The 26,821-nt window shown below is 43.7% G+C and overlaps 1 protein-coding gene across 2 annotated transcripts in view; it reads right to left on the reverse strand.

Annotated features, from left to right (window-relative positions):
- ZDHHC8 (zDHHC palmitoyltransferase 8) overlaps positions 1 to 26,821 on the reverse strand; it is a 201,679-nt gene that overhangs the window by 48,860 nt on the left and 125,998 nt on the right. For both annotated transcript variants that reach the window (XM_082259074.1, XM_082259073.1), the window contains exons 2-3: positions 25,468 to 25,589; positions 1,250 to 1,407 (exon numbers count right to left, since the gene is read on the reverse strand). In XM_082259074.1, the coding sequence (XP_082115200.1) occupies positions 1,250 to 1,407; positions 25,468 to 25,589 (280 nt within the window). The remainder of the gene's footprint in view (positions 1 to 1,249; positions 1,408 to 25,467; positions 25,590 to 26,821) is intronic.

A 26,821-nucleotide genomic window follows, 5' to 3' on the forward strand; every position in this document is an offset into this window, starting at 1 on the left:
AGGAAGGAAACTCTCAAAATTTCTTGACCTTCAAAAAACCCTACTCCGATTCTTTTTTATTAATTCTTAAATATTCTCCCAGAATTACATAAATTTATTGTAGCCATCAGGCATACTGTCCTGTGCACAGCATCAATGTCCGTGCACTGTCACTTGCACCAACCGGTTCTGAGAAATAATGAAATTATAATTAGATAGTTTGTCTACTTATAATGACCTGTAAATGGACAGTTTCCAGGATGTGAAAATAGTCTCTATGGTTATTTGTCACATCATCCTTAGTTTATGAATGTGACTGTAAAGGGTTGCATCGATACTGGTATCTTTGCACGAGTACTTGTACACATGCAAATGCTCCAATACCTAAAACCGATACCTTTTTCGTGCAGTGTGATTTGAGCCCATACACAATGGATGAGTTTAAATCTGACTGCAAAGAATCGCATGTAATTTGAATGGCAATACAGTGCGATTCCTTTCTGAATTACATACATTTTCCCGCACTGCTCCTGTGTAAACCCAGGCTTGTCGTAGTGACTTCAGCCTTGGTTCACACAGGAGCGGTGCCAGAAACTGCATGTGATTTGGAATGTGTTAGGGCATGCCATCTCTTTGAAAGGTCCCCCTAATGATCTAAAATGCAACAAAAACTTGCATCTATTTTCTCTTCCCAAAGGCAGCCACCATAACATGGTATGGCTTTACCATTCGCTTTGGTGAGCTAAAATACGTGTTGGTAATGTGCTTTGAGGTGCCATTTATAATGAACAGTGCTATAGCATCCCAGCGCGTATTCCTACAGCGCAAGTGTGAACTGAGCCTTGGACACATTTTAGTTAGCTAAAGCATTGTTTGTCAAAATAATTGTCCTGATTGATTTTCCATAAAATACGGTTTCCATCATTTTTTACATTCTAGTGCTGCTGATATCCTACAGCCTTTTCAACCACTTCTGAAAGAGTAACCTTACGCAAGACCGCCTTCCTGATAGTGACAACAGTGGACCATGCAAGTGCAATGTGCTGCTTGTAGTCTTAACCAGGAGCATGTGACTGAGTCACAACACAGGAGTACAACAGTTGTCACCCTATAAACAGGAAGTGCCTGAAATAGAGCAATTTTTATAAAATCTGCCAATTTCAAAAACAGTGAAAGTATGGAAGGCATAACCTGACTGCTATGAGCATTAAACAGCACCACATCCCCTGTGTGTTTACTATTAACTGTTGCATAGATACGCAGGACTTACCTCCACACAGTTGTCACAAACACTGCAATGTGAACAGCGAGGAGGACGGTAGAAGTGACAGGTAGCACACCACTTCATCCGTACTTGTATTCTTTTGATTTCCACATTCTTGTAGAGGGGAGCGCGGAAGTCATCATCCTTATCTTCATCCTCATCAGCTTAGGAAAAAATAAAAATGCATCAGTAAAATTGTCAGGTCACAGAAATGTATAATTTTACAGCATAGAGGGGAAATAAAAACATGGACTCTTGAGATGCTTGAACTACTTCTGATCCCATATTTAATACTTTTACTTGCCCAGAAAGTCTCACTTTCTCCCATCCTGTATGTAGAAAATGGTAAGTACCACTAAAACTGACCACAGTGACATAAAGTCGATATAAAAAGTCTACACACCCCCTGTTAAAATGTCAGGTTCCTGTTCTATATAAAAATGAGACAACGATAAATAATTTCAGAACCCTTTCCACATTTAATGTGACCTATAACTGTACAAACAACTGAAATCTTTTAGGTGGATGGAAGTAAAAATATAAAATAATATGGGTGCATAAGTGTGCACATCCTTAAACGAATACTTTGTTGAAGCACCTTTTGATTTTATTACAGCACTCAATCTTTTTTGGGTATCAGCATGGCACATCTTGACTTGGCAGTATTTGCCCACTCTGCTTTACATAAGCACTCCAAATCTGTCAGATTGAGAGAGCATCTCCTGTGCACAGCCCTCTTCAGATCACCCCACAGATTTACAATTAGATTCAGGTCTGGGCTCTGGCTGGGCCATTCCAAAACTTTCATTTTCTTCTGGTGAAGAGATTCCTTTGTTGATTTGGATGTATGCTTTGGGTCGTTGTCATGCTAAAAGATGAAGTTCCTCTTAATGTTCAGCTTTCTAGCAGAAGCCTGAAGGTTTTGTACCAATATTGATGGGTATTTGGAACTGTTCATAACCCTCTCTACCTTGACTAAGGCCCCTGTTCCAGCTAAGTAAAAACAGCTCCAAAGCATGATCCTGCACCACCATGCTTCACTGTGGGTATGGAGTTCTTTTGCTGATGTGCAGTGTTAGTTTTATGCCAAACGTAGCTTTTGGAATTATGGCCAAAAAGTTCAACCTTGGTTTCATCAGACCATAATACATTTTCCCACATGCGTTTGAGAGACTTCAGATGTGTTTTTGTAAAATTTAGCTTGGATGTTTTGTTTTTTTTTCCGTAAGAAAAGGCTTCCATCTTGCCACTCTACCCCATAGCCCAGAAAAATGAATACGGGAGATTGTTGTCACATGTACTACACAGCCAGTATTTGCCAGATATTTCAGCAGCTCCTTTAATGTTGCTGTGCTCCCTGACCATCATCTTTACATCAATTTTGGAGGGACGTCCAGTTCTTGGCAACGTCACTGTTGTGCCTAATTTTCTTCACTTGATAACGGTCTTCACGGTGTTCCATGATATATCTAACGCCTTGGAAATTCTTTTGTATCCTTCTCCTGACTGATACCTTTTAACAATGAGATCCCTCTTATGCTTTGGAAGCACTCTGCAGACCATGCTTTTGCTGTAGGATGCGACTAAGAAATTGTCAGGAAAGACCTACTAGAACAGCTGAACTTTATTTGGGATTAATCAGAGGCACATAAAATTTTGGCTGGTGTGTGCTGATTCCTATTTAACATGAGTTTGAATGCGATTTCTTGATTCGGAACACAGCCACATTCCCAGTTATAAGAAGGTGTGCACTCTTTTGCAACCACATTTTAGTTTTCTAGTTTTACTTCCCTCCCCCCAAAATATTTCAGTTTGTTTTTCAATTGAGTTGTACAGTTTATAGGTCACAATGAAGGTGGAAAAAGTTCTGAAATGATTTATCTTTTTACATCACAGAAACCTGACATTTTAAACAGAGGTGTATAGACTTTTTAGCCATTGTAGGTCCCTGCTAATTCAGCCAACGATCCCATGTACGCTTTCCAAATCTAAATTTTAAAATGGAACTCCAGATAGGCATTAAACAGACAATTTAGTTCAGAAGTAAAATGTTTTGAAGCATTGCAACTATAATTCCCAAATATCTATACATTTCCAAAAAAACTCAGGCACACCAGTAATCAGGCTGTATTGCAATGTTTCATGTACTAGGGGCCAAAAGGGGAAGTGTTCAGGCTTAGTGTTGAACCTCAACAATGTGTTAGAAATGACCCCATCATGAATTAAAGAGGAAGTAAATTCTTCAAAAATGTTTTTATTTTTTCCTCCTGCAAATTAAATGCGTAATGTGCTAGTATGCAGCGCATACTAGCACATTATGTGACACTTACCTGCAACGAAGCCCGCGTTGTCCCTGCTGTCGGCCGCATCCATCTTCACCCATCTTTTTTCCGGGTCTGCAGACTCTGGCTGTATTGCTGGCCAGAGCCACATGACGTCACTCCCATGCATGCACGCGGGAGCCACCAGTCATGGCACAGGGCTCTGAAGAAACGGCACGGGTGGTCGTTTCTTCAGAGCACATGCACTGATGATGTCATCAGCTGCATGCAATGTAAATATCTCCTAAACAGTGCAAGTTTAGGAGATATTTACAGCACCTTTAACCGCTTCCATACAGAGCAGTTAGACCCCCTTCCTGCCCAGACCAATTTTCAGCTTTCAGCACTCTCACACTTTGAATGACAATTGCTCAGTCATGCTACACTGTAACCAAACAAAATTGTTATCATTTTTTTCACACAAATAGAGCTTTCTTTTGGTGGTATTTGATCACAACTGGGGTTTTTTTTTTTCGTGATATAAGCAAAAAAAGAGCAAAAATTTTGCAAAAAAAACACTTTTTTTTAGTTTCTATTATAAAATTTTGCAAAAAATTAATTTTTCTTCATACATTTGGGCCAAAATTTATACTGCTACATATCTCTGGTAAAATTAACCCAAATTAGTGTATATTATTTAGTCTGTGTGAAAGTTATTGAGTCTAGAAGCTATGGTACCAATTACTGAAAATTGATCACACCAGATGTACTGATGGCCTATCTCCTTTCTTGAGGCCCTGAAATGTCAGGACAGTACAAATACCCCCCAAATGACCCCTTTTTGTAAAGTAGACAGTCCAAGGTATTTAGTAAGAGGCATGGTGAGTTTTTTGAAGTTATAATTTTTTCCCACAATTCTTGGGAAAATGAAGAAAACATTTTTTTTTCTTTTTTTTTCCCAAAACGTTGTCAATTTATAAGCTATTTCTAACACATAGCATGTACACAGCAAAAATGACACCCCAAAATTCATTCTGCTACTCCTTCTGAGTATGGTGATACCACATGTGTGAGACTTTTACACAGCCTGGCCACAAAAAGAGACTCCACGTCCAAGTAGCACCATAAGGCGTTTTAGGAGCATAAATACACATAAAACTTTCTTACTACCTATCACACTTTTCAAGGCCCTAGAGCAACAATACAATGGAAAAGTCCACAAAATTACCCCATTTTGGAAAGCAAACACTCCAACGTATATTCTATGAGGCATTATGGGTCCTTTGAACATGTCATTTTTTTCCACAAGTTTTTGGAAAATGTGGGAAAAAAATAAAAACTTTTTTTTTTACACAAAGTTGTCAATTTATAGGATATTCCTAACACATAGCATGTACATCGCAAAAATGACACCCCAAAAAATGGATTTTTGTAAGAACTTACCGTAAAATCCTTTTCTCTTAAGCTCATTGACAGACGTAGTCTTCTTGATTCTCAAGAGCTGGGTTATGTTGTCTCCGCAGGAGTAGGACTAGGCAGAATGACAAAACGTTCTGGCTCCACCCTAGGGGCAGTCCCTGAGGGTATATCCTCCCTCTCTCTGCTACAGGGAATCAGTTCTGTTTAAAGCAGTACAGAGAATGTAACCCAACCCAACTCAATGATAGAGGGGCGGGTACTACGTCTGTCAATGAGCTTAAGAGAAAAGGATTTTACGGTAAGTTCTTACAAAAATCCATTTTTCTCTATCGCTCATTGACAGACGTAGTCTTCTTGATTCTCAAGAGCTGGGACATCCAGAAGCAGTGCCACAAATGAGGGGTGGGATTGACAAAATCAAATCCAATCTAGAAGGCCCAACCGGTGCCAAACTAGAAGTTTTAAAGGCTCATTATAAACAAAGAATGAGGCTAAAGAAAAAATTTTCCAACGGAAAAAAACCCTCGAGGTAGACCACTGGTCTCCTCAAATTGCGGCCTGCAAAACCTTGCGGCCAAATGAGGCATCAGACGATGCCATTACATCAACTTTATAATGTTTAGAGAAGGTATGCACCGACGACCAGGTAGCCGCCTTGCACACCTGGACCACTGACGCCTGATGGCGAAAGGCCCATGACGCACTAAGTGCCCGAGTGGAGTGCGCCTTAACAGGGAACGGGGGCTCCCGACCCTTAATAGAATAAGCCTGCACTACCGTCTGTCTGATCCATCTGGAAATGGTCGCGGCAGATGCAGGCAACCCCTTTTTGGGTCCATCTGGGATCACAAAAAGTGAATCCGTCTTGCGAAACGAGTCTGTCGTTTTCAAGTATACCCTGATCGCCCGGACCACATCCAAGGAGTGCAAAGCAAATTCCCGAGGATGACTGGGCTTAGGACACAGGGAAGGTAATACAATTTCTTCATTCAGATGAAATTCTGAAACCACTTTTGGTAGGAAGGATGGATTCGGACGAAGAACCACCTTATCTCTATGAACCACCAGATATGGTGAACGACAAGATAATGCGGCCAGTTCTGACACCCTGCGTGCAGAAGTAATAGCCACCAAGAAGGCCACCTTCTGGGACAACGTGGGTAGAGGAATCTCCCTAATATCTTCAAAGGGAGGTTTCTGAAGAACCGACAACACTAAATTAAGATCCCAGGGGGGTAACGGCGCGTGCACTGGCGGAGCCAGATGTCGCACCCCCTGGATGAAATTCCGCACCAAGGAATGAGTAGCCAAAGGCTTCTGAAAGAAGATGGCTAATGCTGAGACCTGACCCTTGATAGTACTCAAGGCCAGTTTCTGCTCAACCCCTTGTTGCAGAAAAGCCAATATTCGACTAATCGAATAAGACCGAGGACGGAACCCCAAAGGTTCACACCATGCAATGTAGGACTTCCATGTGCGATGATAAATCTTTCTGGAAGTCGCTTTCCTTGCTTCAACTAGAGTAGGAATAACTGAAGCTGACAAACCTTTGTCCTTCAGCACCTGGGTCTCAATAGCCGGGCCGTTAAAGCCAGCGATCGTAAAGCAGGATGGAAGATCGGTCCCTGAGACAGTAGATCCTCCCTGAGAGGAAGTCTCCACGGGACGTCCGCCACCAGTCTGACCATGTCGGCGTACCAAGCTCGACGAGGCCAGTCCGGAGCTACCAGGATTACTGGGATTCCTTCCTCCTCTACCCTGCGAAGAAGTCTTGGCAGTAACGCGAGAGGAGGGAAGGCATATATTAGCTGGTATTGCCCCCACGGGGCGATCAGTGCGTCTGCGGTTTCTGCTAGAGGATCGCGGGAGCGAGCCACGAATCTCTGAACTTTCCTGTTGAATCGTGATGCCAACAGATCCACATCCGGGGTGCCCCACCGTAGGTACAACTGGTGGAAAACGTCTGGATGGAGGGACCATTCCCCCTGATCCAGGGTCTGACGGCTGAGATAATCTGCCTGCCAATTCTCCACCCCCGGAATGAACACCGCAGAGATTGCTGGAACAAATCGTTCCGCCCAGCGAAGAATGTAAGCCACTTCTTTGGCCGCTCGGACACTCTTGGTGCCCCCCTGATGATTGACATAAGCCACGGCCGTGGCATTATCCGACTGGATCCGAACCGGGCTGCCCTGGAGCTGCTCGGTCCAGTGAATCAGACAAAGTCTGATCGCTCTCAGTTCCAATACATTTATCGGTAACCTGGATTCTTCCGGGGACCAAAGTCTCTGGACAGATAACTGACCAAGAATTCCTCCCCATCCGGATAGACTGGCATCCGTGGTCACTATCGTCCAATATATTGGCAGAAATGACTTTCCCTGGCTGAGCATTGGAGACCGAAGCCACCAAACCAGAGACTCTCTGGTCTGTTTGCTCAATCGTATCAGATTGTCCAGGGATTCCTGATTCCGATTCCATCTGAGAAGAATCTCTTGCTGAAGAATTCGGGTATGGGACTGGGCAAATGGGACTGCTTCGAATGAAGCCACCATCAACCCCAGAACCCTCATGCACGTCCGAAGGGAAGACCAGCTGTTGGACAGTAACAACTGGACTGCTGATTGAATCTTTCGAAGTTTCCCTACTGGAAGGAAAACTCTCGTCCTGACTGTGTCTAGAATTAGACCCAGATATTCGAGCCTCTGGGTGGGAACCAGAAATGACTTTTGCTGGTTCACCAGCCACCCGAATTCCTGTAAAGAAATCATAGTAATTTCTATGTTTTGTAGCAAGGTCTGAGGAGACTCTGCATGAAGCAGAAGATCGTCTAGGTAACCTAGAATCGATATACCTCTTTGGCGCAGAAGTGCCAACATTGGGGCCAACACCTTTGTGAAGACCCGCGGAGCCGTGGCGAGACCGAAAGGTAACGCCACAAACTGATAGTGGTTCTCCTCTACGGAAAAGCGTAGAAAACGCTGATGTCCTGCGAAAATGGGAATGTGAAGATAGGCGTCCTTGATGTCTATGGACGCTAGGACATCCCCTGGATGCAGGAAGGCTGCTACCGTGCGAATGGACTCCATTCTGAATCTTCTTATGTTGACGAAAGAATTGAGTGCTCTTAAGTCCAGAATTGGACGCACTTTGCCCTCTTTCCTGGGTATTGTAAACAGGTTTGAATAAAACCCTTGAAACCGTTCTGTCCAAGGAACGTGGACTACCACTCCTTGTTGTAGTAAATCTGTGACTGCTCTCCGCAGATCTTCTAAACGATCTGCGGATAGACGGATATTGGAAGGGAAGAATCGCGCCGGTGGGAGAGATCGAAACTCGATCTTGTACCCTGACCTTATGACTTCGCAAACCCATTTGTCCGGGATTCTGGAAAGCCATGGATCCGGGAACCGGCGAAGACGTCCCCCCACCCCAGTTATGGGTGGGGGCGCACCTTCAGGCTTTGGATGGTTTATCTTCAGGTCTGGAGGGGGCGGGCTTTTGCTTGCCCGACCAACGACCCCTGACGCCTCCTGCAGGAGCTTTGGAGGACTTAGTTTTTTCACCCGCTGGACGAAAAAACCTCTTGTGAGCAGAAAAAGAAGGCCCTCGTCTTTGACGAGTTCCTCTACCTTTAAAATTTTGCGGTAAAAAGGTGCTTTTTCCACCGGTGAGATCCTTAATGATCTCATCTAAGTTGGCTCCAAATAGACGCTCTCCTGAAAAGGGGATATTAGCCAATGCTTTTTTGGAACCTTGGTCGGCTAACCAACCTTTTAGCCACAGTGTACGCCTGAGAACCACTGCTGAGACTGATGCTCGCGCCATTAATGGAGTGGCGTCTAACGCCGCATCACATACAAACTGTAACCCCTGTATCATTTGTTCCAACAAATCTGATACCGCCTGAGGGACTTCTTCTAAGTCCCGGCGTAACCACTTGGTCCATTCAGTTACAGCCTGCGAAACCAGACCAATAGCAATTATTGGTCTGAAAGCTGATCCAATCAAGGAAAACATGGTGCGAGACATAGCTTCTATCTTGCGATCCACTGGATCTTTAAAAGACGGAGCGTCTTCTAAAGGAATAACCGTGGCTTTATTCATTCTAGCAATGGGTGAATCCACCACAGGTGGTTCTGTCCATTTCTTAATAAGGGTTTCCTCAAACGGATAACGCCTGTCAATGCGTTTAGAAATATTAAAAGTGCGTTTTGGCAGACGCCATTCTTCTTCGATTGGATTGCCAAAACATTTGGGCAATGGAAAAACCTTCACCATTTTGATGCGCTTTTTAGTCCCAAAAGGGATCTCAGTTTCAGCTATTTCTGATGGAATACCCTGTAACCTTAAAGTCTCTTGAACAGATACAATGAGTGCGTTTACCAACGCTTCCTCTCGGGCTATGGCGGATGCCGAAACATCCTCCTCACTGTCTGAAGAGACAGGACCCGAGACACCAATACCAGATGAAGTACCTGCAACTGCAGAAATAGGCTCAGAGTCTGAATCCGAAGTTTCAGATAATAAGGGGTTAGGCGGGGGTCGCTTTCTTGCGCCCTGTCCCTGACAAGCCACTTCCACCCGGGACACAAAAGTTTCCATAATAGCTGACAAAGATTCAATTGTCAATGGGGTGCTGGAGGATCCCGCAGACCCCTCGAGGGGATCCGGAGGAGATACATGAGTGGCAGGGTCCATGTTAATACAGGACACCTTTGCCAGCAAAAACAAAAAAACTTTTTCTTTTTTTTTTTTTTTGCGTGTCTCCCCCTAGCGCAATAGCGCCCCTCAGAGTACCTGCTTCTCGATCCCAGAGAGAGAGAGAGGGACCCCCAAGGCTCACCAACCGATGCAGTGCAGTTTCCAACAAACTGCAGTCAGCGTCTGTCTTACACAGACTGGAAGGAGCTGTTTGCTTTTTCCCGGGCAGAAGGCGTGGCTCCGCCCCCTGTGTACGCCTTCCGGCGTTCCCAGCCCTCCACGAGGTAGCTGGGCTCACAAAACATGGCCGCCCCCATAGAAGAGACATAAGACTCCAAAAACATGGCGGCCGGCGTGACCTGAGGACATATAGGCATTCGGTCTACGGTAAAATGGCGGCGGACCGCCGATATCGTCTTCCCAGCACATCCACCTGCACTCTGCTAAGAGGTGACATATGGATCTACAGAAATACACTGCACATAAGGTAGGATTATACCTCCTATGTCTGCTGTAATGTTACAGTCTGCTGGGTAGAGTGTTAGCTCTTGAACCAAGTCCACTTCCCACAAACACATGCTGTATTACAAGGGGGACTTGTAAGTATCAGATATATACTGACCATATATGGAGGGGCCCATAATATATACTGCCTCATAATGAGGAAAAAAGGGAACGTTTACTCACCATACCGAACCGACAGGCACCCTCTCTTCACAATACCCTCTCCACCGAGGTGGGGGTTTGTGGACGCCTCGACTCTCTGGTACCTGGCGTCCAAGCGAGACTTTTAACTCGCAAAGTCAGTCCCTTTACTGGGACTCCGTCGCGGCCGACTCAGCGCACTGGTCTGCACGCGCTTTTAGGCAGAAACCGGGGTGACCACTGGATTTCAACATCCAGCCCGTCGCCCGGCCCCGCATACTTACTTGAATATGTCGCGGCCGACCAAGCGCAATGCCATGGTCTGCACGCGCTCGTAGGCCGGCTGGGGTGACCAAAAAAGTGTCGCCCAGTCCGGCATTTTTGCTTGAAGATCTCACAGGAAAAAAACACTGGAGAAAACTACCTAAAAAATGTCTTTTTCTCAAAGAAAAAAAGTCTTGCCAGGACCAAAAGATCCCAGCAAGGAACTTAGGTCCTTACTCCTGACTAGACAGAAAAAAACTGATTCCCTGTAGCAGAGAGAGGGAGGATATACCCTCAGGGACTGCCCCTAGGGTGGAGCCAGAACGTTTTGTCATTCTGCCTAGTCCTACTCCTGCGGAGACAACATAACCCAGCTCTTGAGAATCAAGAAGACTACGTCTGTCAATGAGCGATAGAGAAATACATTCTGCCACTCCTCCTGAGTATGGCAATACCACATGTGTGAGACTTTTTCACAGCCTAGCCATATAGAGGGGCCTAAACATCCAAGGAGCATCATCATGCATCCTAGCCACTTGCCTAGGCCTATTTTTGACATTTGGTGTTTACAAGCTAAAATCAGTTGTTTTTGCTAGAAAACTACTTAGAACCCCAAAACATTATATATTTTTTTTTAGCAGAGACCCTAGAGAATAAAATGGAGATTATTGCAATATTTTTTATCACACCGTATTTGCGCAGCGGTCTTCCAAACGCAATTTTTTGGGAAAAAAATCACTTTTTTTAATTAAAAAATAAGAAACCAGTGAAGTTAGCCCAATTGTTTTCCATAATGTGAAAGATAATGTTACGCCGAGTAAATAGATACCCAACATGTCATGCTTCAAAATTGCGCACACTCACAGAATGGTGACAAATTTTGGTACTTAAAAATCCCCATAGGCGACATTTTAAAAATTTCTACAGGTTGCTATCTTAGAGTTACAGAGGAGGTCTATGGCTCAAATTATTGCTCTTGCTCTAACGATCGCGACGATACCTCACATGTGTAGTTTGAACACTGTTTACATATGTGGGCGGGGTTTCCGTATGCGTTCGCTTCTGCGCGCGAGCTCGCGGGGACACGGCGCTTTAATTTTTTTTTTTTTTTACTATTTATTTTATTTATTATTTTTTATTTTTACACTGTTTTTTTTAAAAAAAAAAAATTGATCATTTTTATTTCTATTGCAAGAAATGTAAACATTACTTGTAATAGAAAAAGGCACGACAGGACCTCTTTTTTGTGAGATCTGGGGTCAAAAAGTCCTCAGATCTCACAAGTACACTAAAAGATAGAAAAAAAAAAAAAAAAAAATTAAAAAAAAATTAAATAAAATGAAAAAAAAAAAAGGGACCTTTAAACTGGTTGCTAGGCAACGACGTTTGCCGTAGCTCCGGTCCTCCAAGACCATAGAGTCGAGTGAGGGCAAGCTTGCCCTCACTCGACATCCTGTCTGTGAGGATCTGGGACCGGATCGTTTTCCCCGCTGCCGGCGGGTCCGGTAAGCGGGGAAAAGGACCAGAATGCAGCGGGAGGGGGGCACCTCTTCCGCCACCCCGGAAGGGTGATCCCGCGGCGAATCTGCCGCTGGGACCACCCTTATCGGAAAGCCAACCGTCCACCGTTTAAAAAAATACCAGGGTTATGGCAGCTATCTGCTGCCATAACACCGGTATTTAGGTTTAAACGGACGACGTATGTTAACCTTTTTGGACTTAGACATGGTGGCTGTATGAAGGGTGACAGGTACTCGGGTACTTTGCTGGGCAGGTGACAGGTACTCTGGTACTGATGAGCAAGTGGCAGGTACTCGAGTACTCCGATAGGCAGGTGACAGGTACTCGGGTACTCTTATGGGCAGGTGACAGGCAGGTGATAGGTACTGATGAGTAGTACTGATACTGATAGGTGATACTGATACTGTACTGATGGGTACGGATGATCAGTACTGATACTAATAGGTGATAGGTACTGATGGGTACTGATGAGTACTGATGAGTAGTGATGGGTAATGATGAGCAGGTGGCAAGTACTCGGGTACTTCAGGTGTCAGGTACTCTGATGAGCAGGTGGAAGGTACTCGGGTACTCTGTTGGGTAGGTGACAGGTACTCGGGTACTCCGATGACGGGTACTCAAAGTACCAGAGTACCTGTCATCAGAGTACCCGAGTACCTGTCATCAGAGTACCCGAGTACCTGTCATCAGAGTACCCGAGTACCCGTCATCAGAGTACCCGAGTACCTGTCATCAGAGTACCCGAGTACTTATCAGAGTACCCGAGTACCTGTCATCAGAGTACCCGAGTACCTGTCACCATCCCATCAGAGTACCTGTCACCAGAGTACCCGAGTACCTGTCATCAGAGTACCCATCATCAGAGTACCCATCATCAGAGTACCCGAGTACCTGTCATCAGAGTACCCGAGTACCTGTCACCAGCCCATCAGAGTACCTGTCATCAGCCCATCAGAGTACCTGTCATCAGCCCATCAGAGTACCTGATGGGCTGGTGACAGGTACTCGGGTACTTTGATGGGCTAGTGACAGGTGCTCTTTATTGGGGGGGGGGGGGCAATCAGTGTGGTTGGGGTGCACTATGATTGGTAACTAGCTGTTACCACAATCTCCTCCTCACACAGGATCAGTGTGTGAGGAGGAGAACACGGTGACAGCTAGTTACCGTGTTCTCTGATGACATTTGTGACCGGCTGTGATTGGACACAGCCGGTCACGTGGTAAAGAGCCAATTTCATTGGCTCTTTACCTAGTGACCGGCTGTGATTGGACACAGCCGGTCACGTGGTAAAGAGCCAATTTCATTGGCTCTTTACCTAGATCGGGGATGGGCTCTGTCCGAGGGACGAGCCTCGTCCCCGATCGCCGCGCTGCGCGCCCCCGGGGGCGCGCATTAAGGAAGGAACGAGCGGCTCGCGCTGGAGCCGCTCATGTGATCGGCTGTGATTGACACAGCCGATCACGTGGTAAACAGCCAATTTCATTGGCTGTTTACCTTGATCGGGGTTGGGCTCAGTCCGAGGGACGAGCCTCACCCCCGATCGCCGCGCTGCGCGCCCCCGGGGGCGCGCAGTAGCGGGGAGATCCGGGCGCTGTCATATGACGTCGGCCCGGATCGAGAAAGGATTTGTGCCGACGTCATTTTACATGACGCGGTACGGAAGGGGATAGGTAAGCCTTATTTTAGGCTTACCTATAGGTAAAAGTCATCAATTTGGGTTTACAACCACTTTAAGTATGTAGGCTGCCCTTGCGGGCTGCGTTTTTTTTTTTTTTAAAAGCTTGTGGCCCTTGTTGTGTCTGCCATCAATAAAGAGTCAAAGATGAGTCTCAGAATGTCAGAATTCCTTATTGTTATACCAGTTCCAGGTCAGGGAGTGTGGAAGCATTGAAGGCAATGCATCAGAATGACAGCCAGGGAACTAGCATTTTCAGAATAAAAGACAGCACTGTCTGCCCTCATTGTGCCTTAGAACAGGGTTTTATTTAAAGCGGAGTTCCACCCAAAAGTGGAACTTCCGCTTTAGGGAGTCCTGACCCCCCAACATGCCACATTTGGCATGTCATTTTTTGGGGGGGGGGAGCGGGTACCTAGTTTTGACAGGTACCCGCTCCCACTTCCGCTCGGAGCGCCGCGGCGCCCTGAGCGGAAGTTCTCCTCTCCCCCTCCCTCCCTGCAATCTTCTGGGACACGTCAGAGGTCCCAGAAGATTGCCGACCAATCACGGCGCGCAGCGCGACTCGCGCATGCGCAGTGGGCACCCGGCTGTGAAGCCGCAAACTGTAACAGCCGGGTGCCCACAGCAGTGATGCCGGCACCGTGGGAGAGGATCGAGGCTTCCGGCGGCCGCATCGCTGGACCGTTGGACAGGTGAGTAAATGGCTGGAACTCCGCTTTAATATTTATTCATATTCAAATGAGCAGGCCTGACAAAAGTAACATAAACGGCTAGCTCCAGAGCAGTAGTCTCTTTAATGGAAAGGAATGGATGTAAAGGGAAAAAACTGCAGCATATCTGTTTATAAACGGCCACCCATACGGATCACATGGATCCAAATTTTCCTTCAGCTTTTAAAGGACACAGATGTCATATGTGGCATTCATTTAATTTCTGATCCAACTCAGCAGGGGACCCTCTAGGATGGAACATAAGTGCCCATATAAAAAGGGGCCCCACTAGAACAGGATATTTTCAGTGAGTCCATATATTGAGTGGAGTTATTATTGCAGTTTTTACCTTACATTATTTATACACTGCTCAAAAAAATTAAAGGAACACTTTTTAATCACAGTACAGCACTAAGTCAGAGTACAGCATAAAGTCAATTACACTCTTGGGATATTGATCTGGTCAGTTAAGTAACAGAGGGGGTTGTTAATCAGTTTCAGCTGCTTTGGTGTTAATGACATTTAACAAGTGCACTATATGGGCAACAATGAGACAACCCCCAAAACAGGAATGGTTTTACAGATGGACACTGAAATTGTTTTCCCTACTCATTTTTTTCTGATTGTTTTCACTAGTTTTGCATTTGGCTAGGGTCAGTGTCACTACTGATAGCATGAGGCGATACCTGGACTGTATAGAGGTTGCACAGGCAGTCCAACTCCTCCAGGATGGCACATCAATACGTGCCATTGCCAGAAGGTTTGCTGGGTCTCCCAGCACAGTTTCAAGAGCATGGAGTAGATTCGAGGAGATAGGCAGTTACTCTAGGAGAGCTGGAGGGGGCCGTACAAGGTCCTTAACCCATCAGCAGGACCAGTATCTGTTTCTTTGTGCACAGGGGAACAGGATGAGCACTGTCAGAGCCCTACAAAATGACCTCCAGCAGGCCACTGGTATGAATGTCTCTGATCAAACAATCAGAAAACGACTACAAGGGGGTGGCCTGAGGGCCAGATGTCCTCTAGTGGGCCCTGTGCTCATTGCCCGGCACAGTGGAGCTCGACTGGCATTTGCCATTGAACACCAGAATTGGCGGGTCCGCTATGGGTGCCGTGTGCATTTCAGAGGAAAGCAGGATCACCCTGAGCAGGTAACAGACGTAAAAGGGTGAACATTATGCTGCCTGTAACATCGTTCAGCATGACCGGGTTGGTGGTGGGTCAGTAATGGTCTGGGGAGGCATATCCATGGAGGGACGCCCAGACCTCTACAGGCTAGACAATGGCACCCTGACTGCCATCAGGAATCTGGATGAAATCCTTGGACCCATTGTCAAAGCCTATGCTGGTGCAGTGGGTCCTGGGTTCCTCCTGGTGCATGATAATGCCCAGCCTTATGTGAGGAGAGTATTCAGCCAGTTCCTAGAGAATGAAGGAATTGATATCATTGAATGGCCCCCAATCTCGCCTGACCTAAATCCAATGGAACATCTCTGTGACATTATGTTTTAGTCCATCCAACGCTGCCAGGTTGCACCTCAGTTTGTTAAGGAGCTCAGTGATGCCCTGGTCCAGATCTGGGAGGAAATACCCCAGGGAACCATCCGTCATCTCATTAGGAGCATGCCCCAACGTTGTCAGCATGCATACAAGCACATGGGGGGCCATACAAACTATTGAGTGCCATTTTGAGTTGCTGCAATTACATTTCACCAAAATGGACTAGCCTGCTGCATAATTTTTTCACTTTGATTTTTGGGGTGTCTGAGTTCAGCCCTCTATAGATTGATAATTTTCATTTCCATCAAACGATGTGCCATCCTTTGGTTTCCAACAGTCCATATCAGTATTGATATCCAGCATGAGATTTTTCCCCATTGAGATCTAATGTGTTTTCAAAGTGTTCCTTTAATTTTTTGGAGTAGTGTATGAATTCAGCAGTTTTAATTTGAATAAATCTAGAACTTCGCTTTAAAAAAGGAAAGAAAAAACACCAAAAGCACCTTAAAGCGGAGTTCCGGGCACAAAATCGATGTTTTTTTTTTGTGCCCGTCCGCTAGTTCTGGATAACCTGAAAAGGAATTGGTTAGGTAGGTTTTTTTTTTTTTTAAAACTCACCTTGTAATTGTAGATCGTAAATACTCACCTCAGGGTACTTCCTCCCTCGGAGCCGCGGCTCACCCCGTCACTTCCTGCCTCGCGATGATTCCTGGGAGCTGAACGTCATAGCTCCCAGGAATCAATGCGACGGCACCGGCCCCGCACGTCATTTCCGGGCGACGCCGCATTCCCCTGCTAAACAGCTTCTGGGCATGCCCAGAAGCTGTTTAGGAATGCGGCGCCGCACCGGAAGTGACGAGAGGGGCCGGTGCGGCGCATTCTGGGAGAAGAAGACGCGGAAGAAGACGCAGAAGAGGACCGCGCCAGCTTCAGCTGCCCACAAGAGAGACGGAAACGCTGTGGAAGAAATTTTATAAGTAAGTATTTCTTCTAAAAGGTAAGTGCGAACCGGGACAGATCAGAGGCTAGCCATTGTGGAATGTGCTAGCCCTGACTGTCCCGGGGGTATGCTTATTGAAAAATGACATCTGTGCCCGGAACTCCGCTCCCTTAACACTCCCTTTGACGCCAATGCATTCCGCCAAAATGGAAATTTCTGAATATTCCGTCGACTTTTTTAAAAAAAAAATTAGCAAAAAAGTATATAAATTATGTATTAATCTTATCTATAAATTTAGGCTTAAGAAAGGTTTCCCTAAGGCCCCTTTCACACTTGTGTGACTTGTCATGCGTCACATAGACCACCCTCCTCACCGCTGGCTCTCACCGCTGTCAGTCTGCAATCGTGATCGGGAAGACTACCCTGCAGTACAGCGATCTGAAAGTGAGGCTTGAAGCGCTCGGGGAACACAGTGTGGAAGGGATGACGTCAATGGGGGGGATGGTCTATGTGGACAGCTTTACCCCAGATGCCTGCATACTTAGATGTGCCTGATTTAATCATCAACCATACGAGTTGCTAATCATTGTACCTTCATTAAATGTAACCATACTGCTACACTCAAGATTATGTGTTCTCAGCACTGAGGTTTAACGCTGTAGCAGTTCTCTTGCTCTCTGTGTATATATATACACTCACCAGCCACTTTATTACACCTTGCTAGTACCAGGTTGGACCCCCCTGTTGCCTTCAGAACGGTCTTCATTCATTGTGGCATAGGTCCAACAAGGTGTTGGAAACATTCTTCAGAGTTTTTTGTCCATATTGACATGATCGCATCACGCAGTTGCTGCAGATTTGTCTGCTGCACATCATTGATGCAAATCTCCCGTTCCACTACATCCCAAAGGTGCTCTATTGGATGGAGATCTGGTGACTGTGGCTCGATCTCTCTTGCGCTCTCTCTCTCTCGGGCAATTGAGCATCTTTTAAATGCCATGGCCTACTTGAGTATTGCGGCTGATCATGTCCTTTAGGACTACAGTGTACCCATCTTCTGACGGCTACTTCCAGCAGGATAATGCACCAAGTTTCTTGAATATGACAATCAGTTCACTGTACTCCAATGGCCTCAATATTCACCAGATCTTAATCCAATAGAGCACCTCTGGGATGTGCTGGAACGGGAGATATGCTGATCATGGATGTGCAGCCAACAAATGTGCAGCATGTCAATATGGACCAAAATCTCTGAGGAATGTTTCCAACACCTTGTTGAATCTATGCCACAAAGAATGAAGGCAGTTCTGAGGCAAAAGGGGGTCCAACCTGGCACTAGTAAGGTGTACCTAATAATGTGACCGGTGAATGTTATATTAGAGATATATATCCACATCCACTGCCAATCCCTACACTGGCTCCCGATTGCCCAGCGAATTAAATTCAAAATTGTAACCATAACATACAAAGCCATTCACAACTCTGCCCCGAGCTACATCACCAATCTTGTCTCCAAATATCACCCAAACCGTCCTCTCCGCTCCTCTCAAGACCTCCTACTCTCAAGCTCCCTTGTCTCCTCCTCTCATGCTCATCTCCAGGATTTCTCCAGGGCCTATCCCATCCTCTAGAACGCTCTACCTCAACCTGTACGGCTATCTCCTACTCTAGCTGCTTTCAGGCAATCCCTGAAAACTCATCTCTTCAGGGAAGCCTATCACACCGCCAACTAATCTTCCATCAGCTCATTCCCTACTGTTACAACCTCTTGCATCACCTGCCCCACCCTATTAGATTGTAAGCTTTTCTGAGCAGGGCCCTCTTAATCCTCTTGTATTTTATTGTATTCTAACTGTATTGTCTCCCTCTAACATTGTAAAACGCTGCGTAAATAGCTGGCGCTATAGAAATCCTGAATAATAATAATAATAATAATAATAACAACATACACCTCAAAAAAATTAAAGGAACACACACGTCAATTAAACTCCTGGGATATTGATCTGGTCAGTTACAGTATCTCACAAAAGTGCGTACACCCCCACAATTTTGTAAATATTTGATTATATCTTTTCATGTGACAACACTGAAGAAATTACATTTTGCTACAATGTAAAGTAGTGAGTGTACAGCTTGTATAACAGTGTAAATTTGCTGTCCCCTCAAAATAACTCAACACAGCCATTAATGTCTAAACTGCTGGCAACAAAAGTGAGTACACCCCTAAGTATAAATGTCCAAATTGGGCAACCTGTGAAGCTCTGGTGAACTCCATGCCCAAGAGGGTTAAGGCAGTGGTGGAAAATAATGGTGGCCACACAAAATATTGACACTTTAGGCCCAATTTGAACATTTTCACATGGGGGTTGTACTCACTTTTGTTTCCAGCGGTTTAGACATTAATGGCTGTGTGTTGAGTTATTTTGAGGGGACAGCAAATTTACACTGTTATACAAGCTGTAAACTCACTACTTTACATTGTAGCAAAGGGTAATATCTTCAGTGTTGTCACATGAAAAGATAATAAAATATTTACAAAAATGTGAGGGGTGTATGCACTTTTGTGAAATACTGTATACACACACATACATACATTCACACACACACACACACACACATTTTTAGAGAAATCTATGCATTCAGCTGTCACAACATGATGATTCAAGAGGCAGAGAGGAGTCATATCTACAACGTACCTCCATATACAAAAACTTATCTGTAGACTGAAGGTTTAGACAAAAATGCCTAGTTACTATAGCAATGCAACTAGAGTAGCTGCACAGCACTGGAAAAAGAGACTCATAGAAGGGAGGACAACCACAAAAGAGACTCATACAAGGGAGGACAGCCACTTGGAGGAAGCAGCCGCCAAGGAAATAAAGACACTGTGGAGATGAGAAATACATAGACCTCTGGGAATTATAGATGCTAGTAGGGAGAGAGATATACATGGGAGTACAAAGGAGACATTTACTAAGGAGAAAAAAAAGGTGGGAATGTAGGGAGACAGAAAGGTAGGAAAGAAAGAATAGCTCATATGGTGAAGATCAGCAGACATTGTAGCAATTATTTCATATTTATATACAAATATCAACTCTTGAAAGAGAAATGAGAGAAAAAAAAAGAAAATCAACATTAAGGCCTCATGTACACTGCAGCTGGTAAACAGACTAGGAGCATTTGGGCGTTTTTTTTTCAGCAGCCCCTGAACTCTACTCAGTGTTATCCTATGTGTACATATACACTCAAGCGTTTATAGTAGTGAAGAAACAGTTGAGGTTAGAAGCATTTTTCTGAAAGCAAAAATTCACATTCAGGACAGTAGTTTAGTGGCATTGGAAATGCCAAATGCTTGTAACGGCGTGTAAACGTGGCTAAACGCAGTAACACGCATTTATCCATGTTTTTTCATTCATAGGCGTTTGAGAAAAATAGAGAAAAATAAATAGTCTGTTAAAAATGCTTCTAAATGCAACCGCTCATAAACACGCAAAGACGCGGCATGTAAACATGGCAAATACGGATGTTTTAAACCGTCGGTTACTAGCGATCAAGTTCCAGCGTTCAGAAGAGGTTTTCAATTGTCCTATGTAAAAGGGAGGGGGAGGGGATAAGGGGAAAGTGGGACTTTAAATGAGACTCGTGCAATTGAGTCTCCATCCCTATATGCGATATGCAATAATGGGAACACATGGTGTTCAGAAAGGTTGGGACTTTATATGAGGTGTGACCAGTGTACTCAAAGTATTAATGATAGTACATAAACCTGTGCTGGTAGGCACAAAAACATGGGTAAATAAATTAACATCATGTATTTATTAACAGATCCGTAGCGGGTAACAACAGTACATCTGAGTGAAAACACATATGAAAAGAGTTTATAAATTGTATAATAAGATAATACATAAAAATCAGAGTATTGAGATAATTGTCCAGTACATAAAATAAAATTAATGTAAATATATAATTATGTAAATATATTTTTCGGAAACAGATGATGGGATACAGTTTAGAGCTTGCAGTTGTAAATTGCCTTCTTATGCTCAACGCGTTTCATGAAATAAATTCACTTCATCAGGAGCAGGCTTGGTTGCAATATAATTAAATGTTGACTGTCAGTGGGGCTGCGAGTCATCCAAGAACATGTCCAGATAGGAACTGAGGGAGCGAAACCCATGCTCAAGGCCAGAGTGTAAGGCCCATGCAGGTCTTCATAGAGGGTCTGAAAGAACTCAACTCGATAAGAAGATAGGGCTATAAATGACTTCAGCAAATTGCCTCAGCAGAGAGAGCTCCCAGCATCACGGTGCTATTCGGAAGAATGGGAGACCGAACAGGCAGACAATTGTCCTATGTACATGAAGCCAAATACTATACATAATGATCCAGATATATCTGCTTACAAAAGATTGAATTTTTAAGCTAGCTGTGCCTGGAACCCAAATTCAGAAAAGCAAGCATGCTGCATTGAGGGATTAATTAAATGAATCTGAAAGGAAAATACTCAACAGCACACCATAAATGCATCATACATGACTGTTTTGCAATGCACTCCAAAACAGAAGTGTGCATTGTCTCTTATCCATTCATTTTGTGGTCCCTAAATATGCAGAAAAGTATGGCAATGCCTCCTTTGCGATCAAGCTATAATTCTCAGATAGTCCAGCATATAAGAAGTGTATGTGCATGGCCAAATCTGAACAACCAGGCTGTCTTGGCTTCCCACATATCCTGCACACAGTGTGGGAAACAAATAAGGACTACAAATGTAGACAGGTCTGGTCATCATACACTCTGAATTTTTATCCACCAGAACAATATTTGGATGATAACTGGGTGGGGAGAAGGTGCACTTCTTAACCCAATAGCAGTATCTGCAATTCAGCTCTGCAATTCTTAATAAATATACAGTTACCTAAATGAACACCATACATTATAAAACATGCACATTATACAGTGGCATTCTCGGTTATAAAACCATACTACAGATGGCATACAAGCAGACAACCTCTTCAACTAATAAAATATAAGCGCCGTTATAACTGTCAGCTTTGATAAACAAAGGGTGGGCAGACAAAAGCTCACAAAAATTAATAATCATGAAATGTGAAAGTGTGTTTGGTGTGCTTTCTATGTAAATATGTTAGAATGAAACCTTTTAAATTTGGTAAATGTCACTGGTCAAAAACTAAATATAGACACAAAAGTTGGTGGGGAATGCAGAACTGCCAGCAGTTGGTTGCCCTTTTTAAAAAAAAAAAAATTAAGGTTGGGGTGAATAAAAAAAGTGAGCATACAAGGACACACTATCTCACAATGCTTCTCATGTACTCGATCTGTAAATCTGTAGATATATCCATTGTTCAGCTATTGTTTATTCATTATATATAGTGCTGTGGTTGCTTTGGGCTTTAATCAGCAAGACAGACCAATGGGATCTGTCATGAAAATAAACCCTTTTTATTACTTACTTTATAAACCAAAGTGTTCATTACACTGGACTATAAATGTAAAATGTTGACTGCTGCATGTAACAGCGGGAAGTTAATTGCCAAAACTCCCAGAAAGATGATCAAGATGGGGGGCTGATTGCTTCATCGGGTATTTACCTGTTTTAGGGCCTTGGCAGCGACTTCAGTTTTTCTAGTGAATTTCCATTGGAACCTATTAGGAATGGACTTTAGCATGTGGTATGCATGGTGATGTGAGAAAGTTTGGCTAAAAAGCAGCACTGGTTATGAATTTAGAGGTGCACTGAATGGAAATTTTGGTGCCCAAACCTAAAATGCAGGATGCACAGGGCTGAAAATGAATACGGTAAATATTTATATTTTTCCATCGAATTGTATTCTATTCAACTTTTTAATTATTATTATGAATTTAAATGAATATGAATTTATTGTCGGCCATTATTGGCACCTTTAGCACAAGAAAAATGTATCCCTTTAAATTATATTTATGTCTTCACACTGGTCCATTGCGCTTTCATTGTGGTGTTAAAACTCTTGCTTGCTACATTTTTGGTCAGTTCACCAAAAACACACCTCCCCCTTGAAATGCACTGAAAACGCAGCAAGAACACATCAGGTGTTAGGTTTTTTGAAGTATTGTTTTGAGTTACAGGCTCTATGAAAAATTAACCATAAGCATAGTAAAATCCTGTGCGTTTGCTGAGCCATTGTCAGCAACTTTTTCTCTTCTCTGCAAAATGCCAAGAACACCATTTTTGGCTGCAGAAATTTCGATGCATCTCTAGTTATGTTACCAATGTTATGGGTCTATAAAACTTCTAAAGTGCTCCACTAGTGTATGCAGAAAACATAGGCTATGTGAAAACCGCATTTTCTGTGTACAAGCTTCTTTGGAACTTAGTAGTACATGTGTGCTAAGATCAAAAAAAAAAAAAAACACCTTACTGAAACTGGTTCATAAGAGTTCAATAAAGGCATTCACTTTGCAAACATGTGGTGTTTGAGCCCAATGGAACACAAATGGATATACACTATGCACCTGTATTCACAATTCGTTGTAGTCTAATAGGAATTACATTTCAATTTTGGGTGCAAGCCTTGGGAGTGCATCTTCTGGTATAGGACTATGAAATCAAGAAACATGGTTTCCTCATTTATTTTTAATAAGTGATCACATAACCTCTGTTCTCAGCTGCATAAGGGGCTTAGAGAGCTAGAGGTGGAGAAACAGCAGCAAGGTGATCTTCCCAATGAATGGCTAAGCAGGGAGGCGTGTCAGCACAAGTCTGATCATTGGAAGACAAGGCGGCAGTCAGAATACTGACAATGCTTGGAAGGATGTGATTCTATGCCTAGAATGGTCAGGATGAAAAAGGAAAGCAGGGGACTGGCAGGATCACCAGGTATTTCACAAAAAAGGAAGCAACAGAGAACAAGATACTTTTTTTTTTTAAACACAAGTACATGGTACAAAACAGGCACATATCAGGAATATAAAAATGTTAGGATAACATTTTTTAGCCTCCCAGGACTTTATGAAATAGAAAACTGTGAATAGACACTGTAACCAACAAATCTGAAGCAAATATACTATATGGCTCTAAACTGCAAGCTGTCATTTTATTCTTAAACCAGAAGTGTAGCTAAAATTCAAACATAGAAATCAGCACAAGGGACATAATTTACAAATAAAATGTGTCCATTGTGTTAATTATTCTTGTTTCAGGAGAAATCCTTCTCTGTCCTACCAAAACCTCCCAAAGCCCCCCCCCCCCCCGCTGCAGCGGGGTTAATACAGTCCGTCCACCCTTTCTTGCCTTATCCATTCAAAGAAGTACCACAGCTTCTATGATTAACAGGATCTGGGAATGGGGGCTGGACAGATGATTGATAGCTTTACTTCCTCCATTCAGAGGATCCTGTTTCATTCATAGAAGCTGTAGTATGGCTTTAGTGAATTTACAATCAGCAGGAAAAGGGTAGGTATAGTCAAGCTCATTTGATGAGCACTTCTGACAGCACCTTAGCAATGTTAACCACCAATATAACGAAAGATTACAGCGGAAATAGGGGGCAAGACGTCTTATGAACCAAGTAAAATCAACACATGGGACAAACCATAATAACAGAGTTATGTCCCCTGTGCTGATTTTCATATTTGTAATTGTGGCTACACTAATGGCGCTTTTCCACTGCATGGAACCGAACGGTTCGACTCGCTTTTGTGCTTTTCCACTGCTGGTACCGCATGGTACGGTGTAGGAGCAGTTCGGTACGGCGGCGCTTTTCCACTGCATGGAACCGAACGGTACGGCTCTCAAAAACAGTACCACCTCGATTGTGGTTCCAAGAGGTACCATACCCGGTACCATATCCCACAATCCTTTGCATGCAGTCACTACTAGCCACTGATTGGTCAGAGAATCCCACCCACCCCGTTGTTATCCCACCCACTTAACTTTAGTACTACTTTAGTGGAAAAGCAAATCATACCGTACCGAACCGTTCCAACACCGTACCATGCGGTACCAGCAGCGGAAAAGCAAACCGGGCCAAGCAGGACCGAGTAGAGCCGAGCCGGTACTTGCAGTGAAAAAGGGCCATAATGCTTTAACAAGTATGTAAAGTGCACAAGCTTGCATAAGCTTAAGTCCTCTACTTGCTTCTGTTATACTGCAACAAAGGGTTAATGATGAATACAAAAAAAGAAAAAAAAAAAAAAAAAGGTGCATATGCTATTTAAGGTCAATTTGTCAAAATTGTTCTTTTTCTGTGGAATAAATGCCAGTGTCCTGCCCAGCTCTGGTAATCATGCGGCCTTGTCGTCTTATTAATATTGATTGCATGGAGCCAGCGATGGGTTCAGCTCGAGGTCTCCCAGTGATGTTAATTCTGCTGAGAGTCTGCCTATACAGCAGATGGGAATCAGCTGCTGCAATCGCAACAGATAAATATTTAACAGTTATACTATAGGATTCCATATTTCATAGTCCTGATACGCAGAATGGAAATCACAAACTTAGGAGGGCTCTGTATAAGGTCAGTCCATCACCAAAATGATTAACCACTTTTTTTTTTGCCAAGTCACAAGAAGAAAGTAAAAGGCTTACCTCTTGGGAAGATACCAGGATCCATAAAGGTTGCCATGCTGAAATTTGCCAGGACAAACAGGAACACGAGTCCATTGTAGACTGGAATGGCTGGAGAGATCTCTCTCGTTAGCCAGGGACACCTGTGGAAGAGCAAAGGATTTTGGGTAAATATACAGAAAAACCTTTCTTACAGGTAAACAGTTTAAAATGAGGCTGAGATTTTAGTTGGAGGATTTAGCTAGGCTGGATTCACATCATGTGCTGTTTGGTGTGCATTAACCACACTTGAGTTGACATACGTTAACGGGTTTTCTTATGCATTGATTTGTTTTTCTGACAGCAGAGGCCAAAATCCTTTGTTTTAGCTTGTCATTGTGTTGTGTTGAGTAATGCAGCCAACAGATGTGGTGTGATTATGTCCTTAACCTTTTATCACAGTAATGGTTTATTTGGTGCCTTGTGGTAACAGCACATAGTTCATATTCCCAGCATTTATACAACCCTCCTGTTCTTCCATGTTGGTTTCCCACAGTGCTACTACTGAGCTATCAGCGTCTTCTATGGACAATATGGACTAATGGCTTTGAACTAGTATTACTGGTAATGACCCACAGGTCACGGTCACTGGTGGAGAAGACAGATTAATGCAAGGATGGTCAGTCAGTCATGACAGGCGCATGCCAGAGCACCTGTTTTCAGCACAAAAAAAAGAAAAATCTACTTTACAAAAGGCCTAAAAATATTCCTGGTCTATAATGTATGTATGTATCTATCTATCTATCTATCTATCTATCTATCTATCTATCTATATATATATATATATATATATATATATACACACATACACACACGAGGGTTCTTCAAAAAGTTTTCGCACTTTTTTTTTTATATACGTTTTTTTTTTATAAGTTTCGCAGTCATCTTCACCACAGAGTTACAACCCTTATATGCTGGGCATACACTAGCCGAAAAATAGTTTGAAAATCTGTCATTTGGTCCGATCGTTCATTTTTCATCCAGTTAATGGGCAAAAATCAAAAATTGTTTTTAACTTTTCAGAGCCGAAAAATCGAAGGAACAGTTTGGAAAGTTCTGCAGAATGAACGATAAATTGAAAGGTAAATGTGTTTCTCGGCCGAACTGTTTGCACTAGGCATATGTGACAAACTGAACAAAAAACGTCCATTGAACGATTTATCGTTCGAAATTCGGTCATTACATGATGGCAGGATCGTCTGCTCTCCCGGCCAATTTTTTGTTTTTCGAAAATGTGTTCGAACGATTTTTCGGCTAGTGTATGGCCAGCTTTATACTAAACTGTAAGGTCAGCCGGCTTGCCAGACAGACTAGTCACATGACACTCTCTGACATG

Source organism: Pelophylax lessonae, assembly GCF_965119305.1.
Source record: "Pelophylax lessonae genome assembly, chromosome: 1".
Taxonomy (NCBI): Eukaryota; Metazoa; Chordata; class Amphibia; order Anura; family Ranidae; genus Pelophylax; species Pelophylax lessonae.